The 19,168-nt window shown below is 39.3% G+C and overlaps 1 protein-coding gene across 8 annotated transcripts in view; it reads left to right on the forward strand.

Moving 5' to 3' along the window:
* The window catches only part of PLEK (pleckstrin), a 25,375-nt gene extending 9,891 nt beyond the window's left edge, over positions 1–15,484 (forward strand). For all 8 annotated transcript variants that reach the window (XM_058019440.1, XM_058019439.1, XM_058019433.1 and 5 more), the window contains 7 exons: positions 4,782–4,963; positions 5,966–6,057; positions 6,854–7,038; positions 8,265–8,369; positions 10,020–10,103; positions 10,757–10,826; positions 11,663–15,484. In XM_058019440.1, coding sequence (XP_057875423.1) covers positions 4,782–4,963; positions 5,966–6,057; positions 6,854–7,038; positions 8,265–8,369; positions 10,020–10,103; positions 10,757–10,826; positions 11,663–11,802 — 858 coding nt within the window. In that variant the 3' untranslated portion in view covers positions 11,803–15,484. The remainder of the gene's footprint in view (positions 1–4,781; positions 4,964–5,965; positions 6,058–6,853; positions 7,039–8,264; positions 8,370–10,019; positions 10,104–10,756; positions 10,827–11,662) is intronic.
* Positions 15,485–19,168: the final 3,684 nt, after the last annotated feature.

The following is a 19,168-nucleotide window of genomic DNA, read 5'->3' on the forward strand; positions in this document are numbered from 1 at the left end:
TCTCTCAGAGAGCAAAACTAAATTTTATTGGTATGAGGACATTTTGCAGCTGAATGGCAACAACTCCTGTATAAAATGTAAATCTAAGTGCCACAGAAAAATGGTAGTGGGAAAGTATTTGTGAGAAGGAGAAACATTTATTTTTTGTCAAGGAACAACTGTCTTGTTCAGACAGGAAGGACATTAATGCTGTGACACACATATTTTGTTACAGGGTTCCTGAAAAATAGTTGGTAAAACAGGATTTCTCATATGAGCAAAGAATCATATCATTAGTAATTTATTATTTTGTCTACTCAGTTTCATCAAATAGGCATGACATCCCCGTGAATTCCTCTGACAAAGGGGTCCCACAGAATCTGGAACATTATTCCACCACAGTTAAAAAAATATTACCGCAGGGATACCGGACTAAAGATAGAAGTCTCTGTGAGAGTTCTAGAAAAATATAAAGTGTGAGACACAGCTGAGATGGTGAACTTTACTTTTTCACATGAGTAAAGTGAGGACGCTTAAACCTGTCCTTAGGTTTGGTAGTAAGGGGAATCAGGATCCCTTGTGTCAGATTTGGACGTGCTGGCTTTGCTTTCTCCTTCTTTTTCCTTCTTTTCTTTCTTCTGCTTTCTTTCTTTCCTTTTTTTTAAATTTTTTTTTTGGGGGGGTGGTGGTGGTGGTGTTTGTTTTTTTGTTGTTGTTGTTGCAGAACCCATATTTATATGAAAATAACCCACCCTGATCCTTACTTAGTCTTTTTAGACTTACATCTGTCAAGAGAAAGGGCCTGTTAACTTTCAAGCTGTCTTTAAGACAGTATAGAAAAAGGATGAGGCAGAGAACAAAGATTGCTGTTAATCCTGTGCTGATTATCTTATTAACAAGCCTCAGCACAACACTCCTTACTCTATACATGAGGTATGAAGGGTACTATGCAAGAGTATCACATACCTAGATTATAATGGTAGAAATTGAGCTTTTCTCACAAACCATTCTTCTTCAAACAGTTTTGTGTTGAGTTTTGGCTTTTTCCTTTAACTTTCAGAGAGGCACTGCCATCAACATTGTTTCACAGTAGTTGCTTGAAAATGTCAGTAACATATTTACAATAAATGAAAAATAATTCACCAGCATATGTGCATTCAACTAAGCAGGCACAGAGTTCTAAAGTATCTGATGTCTGCTGAAGGCAGAGTGAGAGAGATCCTCACCTGCCCAAAGCCATCCTTTGGGATGCACCAGTCTCCAGGAGATGCATTGTATCTTTATGGAAGGGTGACAGTCTCTGAAGATCATTCCTTTGGCTGCACTGGGTTTTCTGTTATGCTTCATTTTACATTGGGTGTTTACATAATGAGCTTTCCATAATGTTTCATTTCAGTTACTGGGGCCTTTTCTGAGGGATAATAAAGACTAAGAGAGACCCAGGGGTTGAGGCACCCAAAATAGCTTTTCATAAATGAGATTTGCTGCAGGGTTTGCTCAAGTCAGTGGAAACAATCCAAATTACTTCAGCAGGCATTGGAGCAGATGCTTCATATTGAGGTGATTAGATTGTTCTGCAAGTCCATAAACCAGTAGCCCTGGAGATGGATTTTCACTTAAAATTTCAAATAGTCAAAAATTGAACATGTTTATTCATATGAGCAAAGCTATCACCAGGATTGTTCTTACAAGTACTGCCCAATATGATTATACCTAAGTTCCTACATGTATTCCTTGAAAACGTAGTATCTTTATTTTTACATCTTGCATTTTACAGCTTTACAGTACTGCTGAATTCAATGTTTCTGCATTCTGTTCTGGCTTCTCACTAGTTACATGTCAAAGCATACAGTTATTCCTCTAATGGGAATTACTCTGGTTCTTAAGTTTATATGGCTAGAAATGAAAGTATATTTTTAGGACAGGAATTCTGTATGGTGAATAGTGGGATAATTCTCATTGGGTCAGTTTTAAGTATAGTGTCATCTTTCTGGGCCCAGTTTGGAACAGGGACTATTGGGCCACAAACAAACTTCCATATTTCTCTGGTTAAATTTTTAAATCAGCTTGTGTATCTGCACCAGGACTTCATTTGAAAGCTCAGAGCACATCACCAACATGCTTTGTTTACTACATCAATTGCAAATTGCAGGTGCTGAGGGGAAAAGAACCAATCTTGGATTTGTTAAGCACAGATAAAGGCTGTTCAGAAGGGGCTGCAACTGCATATTTTGAGATTATATTTCAAAATGCATTCGCCACTGTCTGCTGTCCTTGATTTAAAGTTTGATCATTGTTTAATGTAACATAAATTTTGATATTCTTCAGCTTTTTCCATTTTCTCCATGGTTTTCTTGTGAACAGCATTATCCTGTTTGGTTGCTCATTGTTAGATTCATCTCTCCCAATTTAAATATGTAAAATGTTGGTATTTAGTTTAGTCTAATGGTCTAATTTTCTCAAAAACACAACCAGATGTACATCATCAGAGGGAGGCTTGGTCATATCTAGGACTGGAGAATCAACCTCTTTACCAATTTCAGAGGAAGCCTGGAAGTACATATAACTTACTGGCCTAACTTTGTAAATGCTAAAAAGAAATGGCTTTGCCAGTCTTTTCTGTGTGCTGGAAGTAAAAACTCTTCTTAGCATTTCACTCTAGGTTGCTTCTTAGCTCTTTGAGAAGGCTATTTTTTTCCTTTGGTAATAAATCTTACCAATGCTTTGGTATTTCATTCTATTAATCTGGGGTGTTAGCTTGACTGTTGAATATTGGGATTTGGATAGATCTGTCTGTTTGCTTTTGTCATACACTGTGCATTAATTTTTAGTATGTAAGTCTTTCCTGCATAACAGAAAAGGTGAGTATTGCTGAAAATATGAACATTATCAGATAAGAAAAGGCTACTTTTCTATCTGAGATGGACTTTGAGGACTTGTTGCTTTAAAAGTTTGAAATGTATCTTCCATGAAATTCAGTTGGACTTCTGCACAATTTCAGGGTGTCAGATTTTTTCCTGTTGGCCATAGTTTGGAAAATGCTCGTAAGGGATGTTCAGAAATGTATCATTTACAAACATGGGCTTCAGCAGACTCATTCAGAGTGCTGATTTCACTGATGTAAATTTGCTGCTCTTTGACAGTAGCCTTTGCTTTCCTTGCCCTAATCAAGTCGTGCTGCTGGCTTGTGGCTTAGCTTGGCATTTTTAGACACCTGCTGAGTCAGAATCTGTGATATTTATTATAATACAACTACAGAACAAATTAGTGTCTCTCATGACACTAGAGGAAGTGGAAACATGATTAATTAGATTCTGATTTTCCATCCAGAAGATCACTGGATGGAAATGAGTTCAAACAGTGTGAACTTTGTTGGATGGTTTTGGGGTTTGTTTTTTTTGTTTTGGTTTGGGTTTTTTTCAGGTTATTGTTATTTTTTCTATTGTTTACAACTACCTCTAGATGATCTATTCTCATTTTTTGGGAAATACAGTCTTTCCATTGTTGTTTGGATAGGTGATCCTAAGGTGTAGCCAAGGGTTGGAGGTATCATCCCCCTACTAAGCCATTAAAGGTTTACTAGACTGCAAATATACTCAGGTACTCTCTAGTGTATGACCTTTTCTCCCCTTATGAGACAGTAGCTGAATATGATGTGAGGTATTTTTCCTTCTTCAGACTGCTCACATGTCTCTAAACATTAAAAAATTTACATCCATTGTAGACCTGCAGGGGCTGGGTGCTTCTGATGCCTTAGGATTTTAATTTTCATCTTTTTCAAGTCCCAGTGTATAACTGTAAAACTCCATATAAAGTGTTAGCTACTGCTTCACGTTTTGGTCAGACAAAATGATTCTCTAGGCCTGAAGCCCAAGGACGCCTCACTGTTCCAGGCCCTGAAAGTATAAATAAAAGTGAGTTGAGGGGAAGAAACTAGGGGTACATGACTTCATTACCTGAAGCTGTAATAGGAATATTAACTCCTGATATGTAAATGGACCAAACTTATATCTGTCTGAAAAACTCGTGACCATTGTCCATCTTGGGTGTAGCCCCTCAAAGGCTTCTGACTGCCCAAAGTGTACCCACTTTTATTCTCTTAATCTTGTGTAGCCTCTGTTCCAGGTAGCCACTCAAAGTAATCACTTCAGCCTTTCAGCTGTGTTGAACTTCTCAGCAAAAGTTAGAATCAGCAGCTGTACTGGTGCCACATGCTGTTGCTATTGAGTCAGAAACAACACAGATAAACTAGTGCCACACTCCATGCATTCACAGAAGACTAAATCATTTTTTTAAGAAACCCACTCCTTTTATACTGTAGTTCACTACAGGTGGACCTGATTGGTCCTTTAATTAAAACACCGTCACCATAGGCTAATTAAGAAACCACCCTTTTGGTAAACATATCTCCATAACACATTCCACATATTCACAAGACCAGGTGCAGCAAGTTAAGATGAGAATTGCTTGTAATTCTTCTCTCTGAGCTCCTTACAGCCTTTCCCAGAACAATACCTGGGAAAGTTGTCTGTTTCTCTTTGTGACTGGAGAACTGCCTCCACAGCAGACCTTGGATGTGCTGATGATGTCAGCATCAGTGATGGTGAAGTAACAAAAGGATTCAGTTATGTGCAGTGCTTGTTCATGGTTTTCTTCAGAGTTTCTATCATTTTACTGTGTCTCTAAGACACTTTCTATAGTCCTTAGGCATAGGTATGCTGTATGCTGTGGCAGCTTAATTGTGCCCAACTGGCTACACAAAAGCAACTTTTAAAAAAACCTCCTGTAACTTATTATTCCAGTTTGTCTTCAAGCTTACTGTGGCCAAGCAGCAGGACCACTTTTTTCAAGCTGCCTACCTGGAGGAGAGAGATGCCTGGGTGCGAGATATCAAGAAAGCAATTCATCACATAGATGGAGGCCAAAGATTTGCCAGAAAATCCACAAGGAAGTCCATCAGATTGCCTGAAACAATCAATCTGAGGTTTGTTCTCATGGCTCTGCTCTCCCATTTACTTCCATCTGCAGTCAGTGTGTCAGACATGTAACCTTGGCCAGGAAGAACAATGAGCCTGTCTGTCCATGGATTCTCTCACGGCCCCTTCTGCATGACTAAAAACTTCAGTTTGTACAATGTGTCAGAAATGAGCTGGCAATCAGAACTGGAAAGATCTCTTTGAATATACTATCATTTACCAAAACATGCTTGTTTATCAAAGATTTTTTGCTGATAAAGAGATTCCTGGGCATAATGGAGTGCAAGAGGATGTGCCAGCCAAAATGTGACTCTTCCAGGAGAAGCATTTTATACAATAAATCATTTGTTACAAAAAATGTTTTAGACCTTTTCCTTGCTCTCTATCTTCTAGTTTTTGGATGGTGAGGGGACTGTGGTGCCTGCCAAAGAACATGAAACTGGCAAAGGGAGAAGAGGAGATAAAGGGAAGCAATCTGTTAGTACTTTTCAAAATCAAGGATGACTTGTTTTCTGCCTCTGAGCTGTAAATACCAAGACAAAAATGAGCCTGAAGTGTTCTTATAAGACAGTAAAAACTGCACAGGGCCAAGATCATCTGAGAGCATGCAGGCTTTGGGACAGGGACAGGTTTTCTGCTCAGCCCAGGACCTTTGGGTGAACACAGAGCACAGCAGTGAACCCTCCTGCTGAGTCTGTGGGGCCCTGTGAAGGTCCCTCAGCAGTGAGTGTTCCTCTCTTCATGCTACAGTCACCACAAGTAGTTGCATTCTCAAAATAGGGGGATGTGGTGAGTCCTTTGTGCACTCTGCCCTCTGCTCCCACAGCTGTGAAGTAATGTAGTGAGACCTCTAGGCTTTTGCAACTTGAATTTTTCAGGAGATGCAAGAGATGAAACTAAGCCATATTACAGCTCTGCAGAGAGCTGAACATGATGACAATGATATTGTTGTACAAACTGGAAAAACCTTTTTATTTGCTAACAGTTTCTGTGGCTCTTTTCATGCACAGTGCTTTGTATCTCTCAATGAAAGATCCTGAAAAGGGAATAAAGGAGTTGAAGCTGGAAAAAGATAAAAGAGTGTTTAATCACTGCTTTACAGGTAAGGAGGGCCTGTCCCTCTATTCTATACAATAAAGGGAGCGCAGAGTTGAAAAACTAAAGAAGTGAAACAGCTCTAAACTCTGTAGAGCACATTGAAGTTTGATATTTTTCTTGACTAATCCAGGAGATGCTCAAAGATATATCTTGGAAAAGTGTTCAGTTATGGCCACAGTAAACAAAGGACAAGGATGAAATTTTACTAGAGTTAGAAAGATTAAAGTAATCTTTTGAGTAGATTGTAGAGTGAAACACTTAAATAGAGAAGAATTATTCCATTACCAAACGGTGTCCCATTGTAATTCCTGTTTCTCTCAAAATCAAATCTGTATTTGTGCTCAAAACACATAGATGTAGCACTTAAGGACATTGCTTACGGGGGGACATGCCAGTGTTGGGTTAATTGTTGGACTGATGATCTTGGAGGTATTTTCCAACCTTGGTGATTTCCAACAGCATTATGTTAGCAGCATAGCAGCCTGGATCCAGGCTTGGCTATCCTCTGTACATCCCCAGTCTCTGCTTTTGAGGCTTCCCAGCTCAGCCCTGTGTCCCCTTCCAGCTCTCTTCTCCATCAGAAATGGTGTTTGAGAGCTGTCCCGGCCCCTGCCATCAGCTGGAAAGGCTGTACCTCGCTGGGTGGCCAGGAACCTCCCTAGATTAACTCCCCATATTGTTGCTAAGAACATTTTTCAGGAGATTGATGAATACATGGAGTAGGCTTGTTTCCTGTGTACTTTTAGGCTTTTTCATGTCTCTCTTGGTTTGTGGCTGATATTTTGTTCCTTTGTAACCAGGCACCTGTGTGATTGACTGGCTGGTGTCCAGCAGCTCCATCCGAAATCGCAAAGAAGGTCTCCTGCTTGCCTCTTCCCTCTTGAGTGAAGGCTACCTACAGCCTGCTGGGGACACATCCAAGGCAGCTGCAGAGGGACTGTCAGACACCCCCTTCCTGGATCTCAGTGATGCCTACTATTACTTTGTGAGCATTGATTCTGTTTTTTTATTGTCTCACTTACTGATGCTCTGCTTTTCTCATGCTTCTTGTTGGGCTTCTTAAATCCTGGAGGAAAGATTGTACAGAAGTGGAGAAATCTGTCTTAATTGTCTTTTTCCTGTGATGCTCAGAATGAGCCTGCTCACGTTAATAGTCGTAACCAGGACAGCTTTTTTTTTTTTCTGGCACCTTCTAAGTGTGAATTGAGTGCTGAGACTAAGTGTGGGAAATGAATTTGTAGAGAATTCTCAAAGCGTGATAGAAGGCTCACATAGTATGCATCTTTAGGCTGGGTTCTTTTTAACTTAGACTTTGTTCCTGTTTTTGTACTGGTGACCAGAATTAAACCATCTGTTTCCCTGTTGATTCAGTGGAAGAGAAGAGAGTAAATCATTCTCACAGGGCTTCAAAGAGTGGCAGAAGCTACAAACCCATTTTTGTGCAGAGCCATCAAATCTGACTCAGTGTGAGCGTGCACACACACAGCTTGCCCATGAGCAAAGTAAATTTTTCAATATCCCCCAGTAACCTGTTCTGGGTGTCATACCCAGCCTTCTCCATTTATTTTTTCATATTGTGTGGCCTGATTTGGAGAACTTGAAATATCACATCAAATACTGTTTGAAAGATATTTGGCTTATGGGCTTATGCTAACAAAAAAGTATGCCTTCTATAAAGTGAAAAAAAGTAAATTGGTATTACAATTCTGTTTATATTTACCACATGGAATCACTTCGCTTCAGCAGAATGACTCTCCCACTAGTCATTTGTTTTCCTAAATGTGTTTGTGCTAGGGAGACTTTACCTGCTAGCAGAGACACTCCTGGTAAAGGCAGCCTTGTGGCCTCCTGGGGTGCTTCTTGTAGCAGCCCATGTGTGACCTGCTTGCTGTTGGATTATTTTTAGATTGATTCAATGACAGCGTGGTGTGAGGAGGCCACAGAAAGTCAATGTCTTCACTTGGTATCTTAGAAGTGTGGTTCCACCTCACATTGAAATGTGTCCACGGTGACTTGGAGAGCTCCTCAGCTTCACCGGGAGGCTCTTCCAGAATTTAACAATAACCATAACAACAACAACAATAATAATAATATCCTCTTTGGGTGGCAAAAAACAGCATGGAGGGAAGCAAAAAGATGCCATATTGGTACATGTACATAAGCATACAGCAGCTGTGTAACTTCTGTAACATTTCTCTTGTGGTCTTGCAGCCAGACAGTGGATTTTTCTGTGAGGGATATTCCAGTGATGATGATGTGGTCCTAAAAGAAGAATTCAGAGGCACAATTGTCAAACAAGGATGTTTGCTGAAACAGGTCAGTGCTGCCCATGTTCCATCCTGTCACTAGGATGATGTTCCATGGGTGCAAGATTACTCTTTTACACTTAAAAGCTTTACATAAGAGAGAAACTACCCTATGGCATCTCCACACTTGGCAGGTTTCTTCTCTGTCTCACTTGCCTTTGCACAAGGAACACTTGCTGCAGCACAGCAGCAGGACTCTGAACAAATATTGCAAGGTTAATTGCTCTTACCACAAAATAAAACAGTTGATAGCTTTAATTAGGAAAGAGTCCTAACACAGAAGATGTAACAAGTCATTGGTACAATTCAGTTGCCAGTTTTCATGGACTTTTTCAGCATGCTTGAGCAAAGGAGTTGTTTCATTCACTAATATTTGATGTATAAGACAGAAGATAACGGGATACCTTAATTTCCTGCAAAACTTTAAGCAATACAGTGAATGTTGTGTTTCCAAGGCCATTGCAAGCAGATATCAATGAACTGAAGGCAAAATCAGGATTCTTCAATGAATAAAATGGATCAGGTGGGAGGGACTTGCAACAATCCTCTGGTCCAACCGCCTGACTACTTCAGGGCTGACCAAGGGTTAAAGCACATTAAGGATTTTGTTGTCCAAAAGCTGCTTACACATTGACAGACATGGTGAATTGATCAACACTCTAGGTAGCCTGTTGCAGTATTTGACCACTCTCTCTCTAAAGAAATGCTTCCTAATATTGAGTCTGAACCTGCACTGTTAAAATAGTCTTTGAGGGCCTAGGAACTTTTTGGTGGTGCTAACAAGTATTTCTCTTGTTTAATCAGTTTACTCCATGGAAGAAATTAGACCCACGCCTTGCTGCTCTTTTGCTGTCATGTTTTTACCAACCTAGTTAGTAAGAGCTTCCATGCAAACAGGAGGTAATTGAGAAACTAGTATTTTGAAATGCCAGAGGAAGTGGTTCATGACAATCTTCCACCAGTGTTAGTCTGCACTTGGTCACCCTCAGTGAGTTGAGGGTCATTGCTTGGGAGGGTCCCTGCTTCTGCTGAAAATGCTTCCATACCCATCCTTTTCAGTCATGAAAATGGGCCATGAGGCACTTATGTCCATATCTCTGCCTGAGCTTCTCAGCCATGAGCCCTCCAGGGTGTTTAAGCCAGATAAGCATTTTTTTATTGTTATCTTTGCAGGGATAGAAAGACTTTCAGCTCATCCATGCCAATAATTCAAGGTACCTTCCTGCAAGGCACTTTGCAGCCATGTTTTCTAGCAAGTAGTTAAACCCAGTTCTTACAGAATTCACGTGAATGTCATAACTACCACACTGTGTGATATGTTTAGACGAATATCCCATGTTGAAGCTCCTCTGCTTTGCACAAAACAAAACAAAACAAAACAAAACAAAAACAAAAAAACAAACAAAAAACAAACAAACAACCAAAAAGAGAGAGAGAGAGATAAAGCAGTTTGATAGCCCAGTTCTAGTTTGATAGCCCAGTTCTTGTGCAGAAGATTAGAATGTAGAAAAGGCAGATTCAAGTCCTACTCCAGTGAGTATTTCCTGTCCACAATATTCAGTTTTTTTCCCTTTTGTATTTGCCTGTCCTCTCACGCGTGGGTAAGATCTGCATGCAGGCCAAGCAGTTCTGTGACATTCCTGGTTTTGAATTTTCCTAGGGACATCGGAGGAAGAACTGGAAAGTGAGGAAGTTCATTTTAAGAGATGATCCTGCATATCTTCACTATTATGATCCTGCTGGAGTAAGAGAGATTTGGTTTATTTCCCTGTTTGTTTTTAATTCAGTGCCCTGTAGAAGTATTTGAAAGGAGTATTTGCATGAGAATGTGACAGGGAAGATCAGGCAGGACAGTGGGACTGTTCTTCCATGGCTTAGCCATCCTCTGGAAAAGCAGAGTGAAGGATAGTTTCTGGGGCTGTAAAGTCAGGGTGGCAAGTGCCCCCCAGACCTGGGAATAAGTGACATCAATCTGTATTTCATCTCTTATTTGTGATTGATTAGAATTAATGCATACTCTCACTTGATCAAAACAAATTAGTTCCTAAGTGCAAATGAACACAATGCAGTAATTTTGCAATTTATATTTGAGGTATTTGCCATGCTAGGCTGAGACATGGCATCCTATTTCTTGTGTATTTCTAATGGGCCCATTCCCACACTACATACTCTGTAGATCCTGAATTCTAAATCACAAGAGATTCCCTATTTATTTAGGGTATTTAACCACAGCACTAACCCTCCATGTCAACACCGACTGAAAATTTTCTGTTCTCTCAGGTGAGACATACTAAGTAATCAAATGGTTTTGTCTCCATTCTGGAAATGTAGCCATATGTTAACATGCTACTGGTTTCAGAAGTGTTGCATTTCATTTTGATTTCATGTTCTCCCCAGGGAGAAGAACCACTGGGAGCAATTCACTTGAGGGGCTGCGTGGTGACAGCAGTGGAAGATATGCCAGACAGTAAGGAACCATATTGAATGAGCTCTCTAATAAATTTTTGATACAAACCCCTCCTTTCAATCTGCCTAAAATCACAAGTGTTTTTTATTCCAAAGAAACTATGTACAATAATTCAGCAATTCTAGTAACTGATCTCTCTCCTTCTGTCTGAATTACTGGGGAAGGGCACTGTGGTAAAAGTAGCAATAGGGAATCTTTTATATTGTCAGCACTTTGGGGAAGGCTGATCAAAAGCATGACACAAACCCTGTGTTAGGAGAACTAGCCTTTAGGCAAATTAAGCTGAGTTTGATCAATTTAGTTAATGAATTTGGGATGGAAGCTTCATGTTAGAAATTGTTATGCCAAAAAATTGTTACTGTTCATCTTCTCTTCCTTCCCAAAGCTAGAAGTTGTGAGAACAGAAAAGGTGTTGCTGCAAGGACCAAGAAACATTAATTTCATGCATTCTCCTCTCCACATGAGAGGCTGGCTATCATATCCAGCAAGAGAGTTTGTTGGCATCTCAGAAAATAAACAGATATGACATAAACATCTTATTTTTGTAGCTGGCAAGGCATGGGACGGTTTGGGGAATAGGATCTGTCTGCAGGATTGCAGATCCTTCCATGATTTGAGACCAACAAACCTGTGACTCCTGAAAGTGAAATGTGCAGAATTCATGAGTGGTTTCACTGAGAGAGAGACACTCATGTCTTGGACCCAATGTTTGTGAAGGCCTGATCAGGCTGAGCTGTAAAAAGAAAGGAGATCGCCTTAGAGTGTGTAAAGGAGGAAACATTGAAAGTACAAGACTTTATTCTCTCATACCTGACTTTCTTACTTTTTTCCTGTAGCCAAGAAGTATGATGCTGACAACGTCCTCTTTGAAATCATCACAGCAAATGAAATCCACTATTACTTGCAAGCAGCCTCATCCACAGAGCGTACAGAATGGATCAAAGCAATCCAGTCAGTTTCTAGGACTGGTAAATGAAGATGATCTTCCAACAAGACAGACAAATTAAATTAGTTATTTAATGCAAAATTTGGCATTTCCCTAAGAGAAAGCAGTATCATCCCAAAGTGATTGTATATTGCAGTTGAGGACTGGGTGGAAGTTTCAATTTTATAGTGGGCACTAACAAACTAACATTTTTTCCATTTGTGTTACGGTAATATTTTACTAAATTATACCATAGAATATGCCATATTAGTGTGTTGCTTAGAGTAATCAGTTGACCTTGACAAGGTTGTACCTGTTACCGCAGCTGATATTGGGAATCTCACCATTAACAGAGAACACAGTCATGTCACTGACAGAGAGTACCTCAATTAATCACTCTCCTCAGCCTGTGATGTGTTTCAGGATTTTCACTGTCTTCTCCACACAAGTTTTACACTTTCTTCTTTACCAGATCTTGTTGCTGCTTGTTCACTTATACAAATAATGCCATAGATATAAGGAAAAGAAGTCAACTCATTTGGAAACCTGATCCGCTCCTTTCCAATCTGTCAGCATTAAGGGAGGGAAGAATGCAGACAGCTATGGAAACACCATAGTATAACTCCATGGAGTTATATATATGCTATGGAACCAAGTATAACTCCATGACAGCAATATGAGGAAAAGTCTCTTCCCACAGTATTTCAAACACAAAGGAATCTCACTCCAAACTCTATATCACCCAATTTTAAACCTTGCCAAATTTCTTCACAAGAATCTGCCCCGGGACCATTTTTTCCTTTTATTTAGGTCTACAAAGCAGATGGTGGGTTGTTAGGTACAGCACTCTATTTGAATTAAGAATCTTGCAGGAGAAGGGCAAGGATGCATTGGTTGGTTATTTGAACTATTGATTGAAGTGGTTTTGATTAGGTTTTCCTTTTTTAACCTCCAGTACCATACTCAGTCCTTGATTCTGTGCCTTGGAAATATAAGAAAAACCCTGTGCTTGTAACTGAAATAAATATTTTTATTTGATAATCAGTTCACCTGATTAATCCTTGCATTTTTGTCTGACTCTATATCAAACAAATTTCTAAGTCTTAAAATCTAAGGAGGAGTTGAAAATCAAGTTAATGTCAGACTGTGCATGTAGGCTGTTCCTGGTACAGACTGATGTTTGAGTGCAGGAGACTTCAAAATCTTTAAAACTCTGTTCATAGATCTAATGAGGTACCTTATACTTAAGAATTCTTATTGGGATCTCTCCCATCTAAAAATAAATGCAGACCTAAAGCTTCTCTCCAGTTGTGCTTAATTATACCTGTAGCTGAGCTAATGGAGCCCTGTTGCCTTGCATTTCTTATCTCAAAGAAAACACAGCCTTGCAGGAGCAGCAGGCTGAGACACTGCATCATCATGTCCACTTCAGTTGGCCAGCAGAAATCAGTTTCTGGCAGGCATTTCCTGTCTCCCATGCAAGCTATCAGGATCGTTGAAGTCTGATGTGTCATTTTGAGGAAGGAAGACTAATGGTAAAAAGACCCACTTTTTGCTCAGCCTGCTTTCTTGATAATTGCTGCTTGTTGCTGCTTTTTTTGCTTTCAGAGCTCACTAACCCAAAAATACCCAAGGACACAGGAAAAGAGACAAAAACACCCCGCACAACCACATAACAGAAACTTGTCCAGCTTACCAAAGGAGAGATGTGGCTGCCAAAATTTAATAAAACTAAAATGTTTTACCAGTCCATGACCTTATAATTTTAACTTGTGCCCAGTCCAAGTTATGGCTGTCCACCATAAATGGTGTTTTCTCAGGCAGAGGATGATAGTCAGTGTATTTATGGGAGAGCTCTTATATTTGTGCCATCCTATATTGATGGGGTCTGTGATCTCATAGCTAGTGCTTCAGAAGACGCATTTCAAGGGTTTGTAGGTGCCTCTGCTTCTTGGCAGCAGTGAGAAGATCTTGTCCAAGGGAATTCAGAATTAAAAAGCAGATACATGTCAATCAGAAATGATAAGACCAACTCAGTAACTCAGAAGGCATGGAAGAGGCACAGATCATGAACACAGGCACAAAGAAGAGAGAGGCATCTTTGTGCAAGGAACTACCAACAAAAGGGAGGAAACAGAAGAGCAGACCTACTTGTGTCATGCTTCCTCTAACTTTCACCCTCTAACTATTTAAATCACACTTCTACCACACCCTCAGCAATTACTACATTAACGTCGGTTTATTTTTTACTCATAAGAAAGACCTAGTCTAAAGGACAGCAAAATACACAAATCATTGTAGATAAGGATTGTATTTATTATCTTCAGTCTGAAAGACTTGTGTAATATAATCTTATATAAATATCCTCTTAAGTTCATGTTTGTCTTGCTACAACCTGCACTGAGCAATTTTCTCTCCCCTGGAACACTGCCTACGTGCTTACTACAGTCAGAGTCAGATTTTTCGTAATGTTGCCTAACCATGCACTCATAAAAACACCCACACAGACACAGCACTCCTACTTCCATTTTAAAATGAAGTTTAAAAGAAAATGGTATGAAGCAAACCACAAACACAGATGCTGAAAAAATAATAACCCCAGCCCAACAAGCTTTTAGCTTGAGTCAGTGTTAGTACTTCTTATAATCCAACAGACAACACATATGGATGTAGTCTGGACTTAATATGTCTCTAGCATTTTTTTTCAAACAGCTGTTTACTTTCCCTGCCCCACAGCTTTCTTCTGAAGGGTAAGGTGATATAATTTGTTGATAAGTGTAGTTATTTTGGTGCTTTTTTTGCAATGTGCTGTCTTTGCTATTTATTTGAAAGAACAGTTAACAGAAAGCGTGAACTGTCTACTGAAAAGGTGTTTTAATAATAGAACAGTTTACTTAGTAATATTTAATCAAAATTGTTTCATAAAGACAAAAAAACTCATTAAGGCCTCTGAGGTATCTAACATTTACTGTCAAACCTCTCTTTTAGAAAAGTTTTTTCTTTTCATTTCTTCTTGCAATATTACCTATAACTCTTCAGTGTAGTAGTACCTCTTCTGTCTTTGGCTTATAGTTCACTTTACTACAAACATTAAACACCTATTTTTGCCCACTAATTTGTTCTCAAATATTTGAGAAGTTATTTTAACTTCTTAATATTTAACTTCAGGGCTCTTGATAAGTGCTTTTCACTGTTTGAAGTGTTCTGAGTTCAAGCTTGGGCAACATTGAAATCCAGAAAAAATTTCCCTAAATAATCTTTTTGGTGGGGGCCAGAAACATTTAAGTAGGTGGGACTTTTTGGGAGGAGGGCAGTGGGGTGGGTTTGTCGGTTGTTCTTTTTCAGTTTGTACTTTTTAAAACTGTAGGAGACTGTAGGAGGAAATTGAAAAAGGAAATGAGTAGATGAGAGTCCTCTGCAGGTTGTTGGTATTTCTGTTGGTATTTCTTCAGTTTGTGTTTTGAAAAGTGTAAGTAATTTTTGTTTGTGAGCTGTGATCTTCTCGTTGATGTATAGAGATTTTTCTATGCTCAAAGTGAACTCTGATAATAAACAAAGTTCTTCTTTTGTTGTTACTCATCAGATTTCTTGAAATAGAACTTCTTTTTTCGCTTCAAAATAAGCTTGGGAGGAGGGTTTTGATAAGAACATAGCACTTCCTGCTTTGCATTTAGAACAAAAACTGTGGCTTTCCATACTTTGGGTCTTGTAGATTGCTTAATTTTTTTTCCTTCCAGTGCAGTAAAAGGGAGACTTCGACTATAAGAAAAGTGAATAAAACACTGCTTTTCATGCTTCATTTGCCTTCCATGTGAAATTTTATGGCTACATTAAAACTCTTTGCTTTCCTGCATGGTCTCTGCCTTTGTTTTAAGATGACAATGTCTTTCCCTCCTTTTCTTCAACTCATTAAAAGATGACTGAGCAGGTGGGAGGAAAATAATCAAAGGGAAATGCTAATAAAACTGATGGAACTTTGCTTCCAGCACTTGAAAGGGAGAGAGATGATGTTAGTATTGTTTAAAATTTGCCTTCAGTATGTTTTTCATCACAATTTTGAATATTAATAAATGGGATCAAGGGAGAGGAAAAAGACCTGGGGATTGACTAGTTTAATTAAAAAATCCCAAACAATTAGACATCCTAATCTTCCTACATTCTCAAACTCTGATATAAAATGGATATTGAGAACTCTCAAAGTATTGCCATTAGCCTCTCTCTCTATCAAATATACTAGAACAGCCTATTGCAGTCTAATAGAGTATCAATTATGTAAATCAGTGTATGATCATGTATAAATCATAATCATAAATCAGTGTATGTCTTTTCCTGTACCTGCTTCCATATTGTAAGGAAAATCCTTTCCTTACAAAATCCTTTCCTTCTCAAAATCCTTTCTTAATCTCCAAAGTATATCAAAAGAAAATCAAGAAACCATCTCTTTTGTCCCCTATTGCTTCTGCTATATGTGTATGTAGGTATCTTGCTTTTGAAAGCATAAGTTGCTGTGTTTCCCAAGTACATGATGGTTAAAGTACAGAAACAAAATCATTGCACATGTGTGAGACATTTTTGAATACTAGGAAGAGTTATTTAGCTCAGGCTTTTAACACTCTTAAGTAGCTTTTTGCTACAAGGAAGTCTTTAATGATTCTGGTATACAACTGGTAAAATAAGATTGGCTTGTTGGTTTGGGTTTCTCTCAATTAATATTTTTTACTCAAAGAAACATTTTATTTCCCAAGTTACATCTTCAATTTTCCCTTTATTCTCTTCTGCCCTCCCCCATATCCTTCTTCTTATAAGTATTTTGACTTAAACATCCTAAAGGTAGCTTGCATTTCTGCTTTTAGGCATCATAGAGTGGATCTTGGATGAGAAAACATAAATGCCTAGTGTCATTTTAGCATTGCTACAACATAACGTGTTCTTTAATCACCCCCTTAAAACAGTAAAAACTTCCTCTCTTCTCCTTATACTTGTGGGCTGTACATAGACATGTAACTCCTTTATGGGTACTGGGTCCCTGTTTGAGCAGGTTCCTGGGGTTATCTTTAAGTACACACGTTTATGAGCTGCATGTTAAAATTACTTTTAAGAGAAGTGTAATTTAGTGAAATAAACTGTCTATAGACCAGTGGTGTTCAAAAATAAAGATGCATTAGAAAAGCCAATTTATTCTGGTCAGCCACAGTGGGTGACTTTTGGCACCTTTTTATCATTGGCTATGCTGTTAAAGGTCTATATAGTGTGAAACCTAGGTGTTGGGATATCCCACATATCAGTAGCAATGTGTTCTTTAGCAATGGGATGGAAAAATAGTGGAAACTATTGAAAATATTCCTTCAATGGAACAGACAAGTAAAGCTCTTATGGGGTATTGTAATATTTCATTTATTAGTTGCTAGATACTGCTGCAAAAAAATCCCCACTTTGTCTTTCTCAACTTTTCCTTTTTCCCATACAGGATTAAAGGCTTAAGGTGGCTGGTTTGTTTGACTGAAGTTTTCTCTCTGCTCCCAGCTTGCTCAACCTACACCTTCAGTTCAAGTCTTCAAGCTGAATCTTCCAATAGGTAGTTGACAGCACCTTTTGGTTTTGGCATTCTGAGACCATGGAAATGTTTAAAAACAATATTTGGTGCTATGAGGGATCCATTAGCTCATGGCCACTGTGTTCTGTGGCATATGGAGAAGCCCTTGTGTATAGCTCTGGTATCTCACCAACAAAACAGCTCATGCAGTCAGCACCCCTGGATTGGTAAAAAGCAGCTCCTTTGCCCCTTAAGGTTTTTAAAGTTTTTAAAAATACAGCTTTAACAACATTTTTAAAATGTGAGCTGGGGGAGACTGCAGCAAACTGTGCCAGTACATACAGTTATCCTCTTGGGTTTCATCTTGGTAGGTCATTCAGGATCTCTGAGTTTGCAGTCCATCACCTCCCTCCTTCCCTTTCAACCCACAGCTGTAGCTTGGGTTTTTTGGTTTACCAGAATAACAGAAGTGGGTCTAGCCCTTCACACTGAGGCCTCAACCCCTCCCGGCCCCCTACACTCAATTCTTAGGATTGTGCTGATCAGAAGCTGCTGCTGACTTAAGGTGTTAAATGCAGCAGGTGATTTCTTCTGTGGTTTTGGAGATGGACTTTTCTAAACAAGAAATATGGTGAAAAACAGCTGTCAAGTGTCAACGTGCTCTTGGGAGCCCAATATACCTCATCTCAAGTTCATTTGGAGGGAAAATAAAAAAATAATACCACCACCACCTAAGCCCTCCCAGCTGTATGCATTTATTGTCTTCCTGTCACCTCTGGTGGACTGAAACAATTGATTTCAGTCCTGAGCTCAACTGTTCTGCCTTCAGTTGGGATAACTTTGTCACTTGGTACGTTCCAAAGACGATCAGGATAAAGACATTACTATCTGCACGTTTCTGCCTATTGGCAGAAACACTTGACAAAATTAGCCTTGAAATTTGAGTGGTCTGATTAAAAGTCTGTGATGATTAAATATCTCGTGTATACTTTTTCATTTAGTCAGTTAATGGCGATGGCCCAAAGCCACATCCTGCGCCATGATGAAATAAAGCCACACTGTCAGCTAGTCATTTCAAAAATGGAGCACTGCAACAATGAGTAGTTGCAAAGAAGGTTCTAACACCAACAGGTGTTATTAAAAACACCACAGGTGGTTTTGGAGATGCAGAAATAAAATATTGACCTGGGGGGCCCTCCAGCTGAGCTTCAGTGCTGGTCTTTTTGATATCCAGCTGTGCAGCACCTCAGAGGGTTTCGTGCAGGAGAGAAGACTTTTTTTCTCACAGAAGCCTGGCTGGTTTAAGGCCTTGTTGCGTAGTTGAGTTCTGTGGGCAGAAAACATTTGCAAGCAGCTCTGCAACACAAAAACTTCACATGCTTTCTCCAAAGGCCTCTGTACCCAGGGAAAACCAGGTGGGTAAGATGGTGAATTGCAGGAACACCAGACTTGTGAAGGCTGACCTAGAACAGAGACTAGATGGAGCTAAAGAATAAAGTACCTATTTATTAGAAGGCCTCAATGGATACACCTTGGGCAGCACAAGAGCCCAGCCAGGGCTACACCCAAGATGAACCTAAAAATGGTCACAAAATGGATGACTAGTCACGAGGTCTCACACTTTTATAAGCTCTGGTCCATTAGCATATTGGAGCTAATTGTCCAATTATAGCTTTAGGTTATGAAGTCTCATCCTTGTTTTTCTCTCTTCAGTCCACTGTTGTTTATGCTCTTGGGCCTGAAATTTGGATCATATGTCCTTGGTCTCCATCTGGAGAACGAATTGTTTTGTCTACCTACTCTGTGAAGAGAGCCTACTACCCCCTAATATGAAGCTCAGAAGTACACTCTAAAGCAGTATGGAATCAGAAAAATATAAAAGCT

This window comes from Melospiza georgiana, chromosome 3 (genome assembly GCF_028018845.1).
Source record: "Melospiza georgiana isolate bMelGeo1 chromosome 3, bMelGeo1.pri, whole genome shotgun sequence".
NCBI classification, from domain to species: Eukaryota; Metazoa; Chordata; class Aves; order Passeriformes; family Passerellidae; genus Melospiza; species Melospiza georgiana.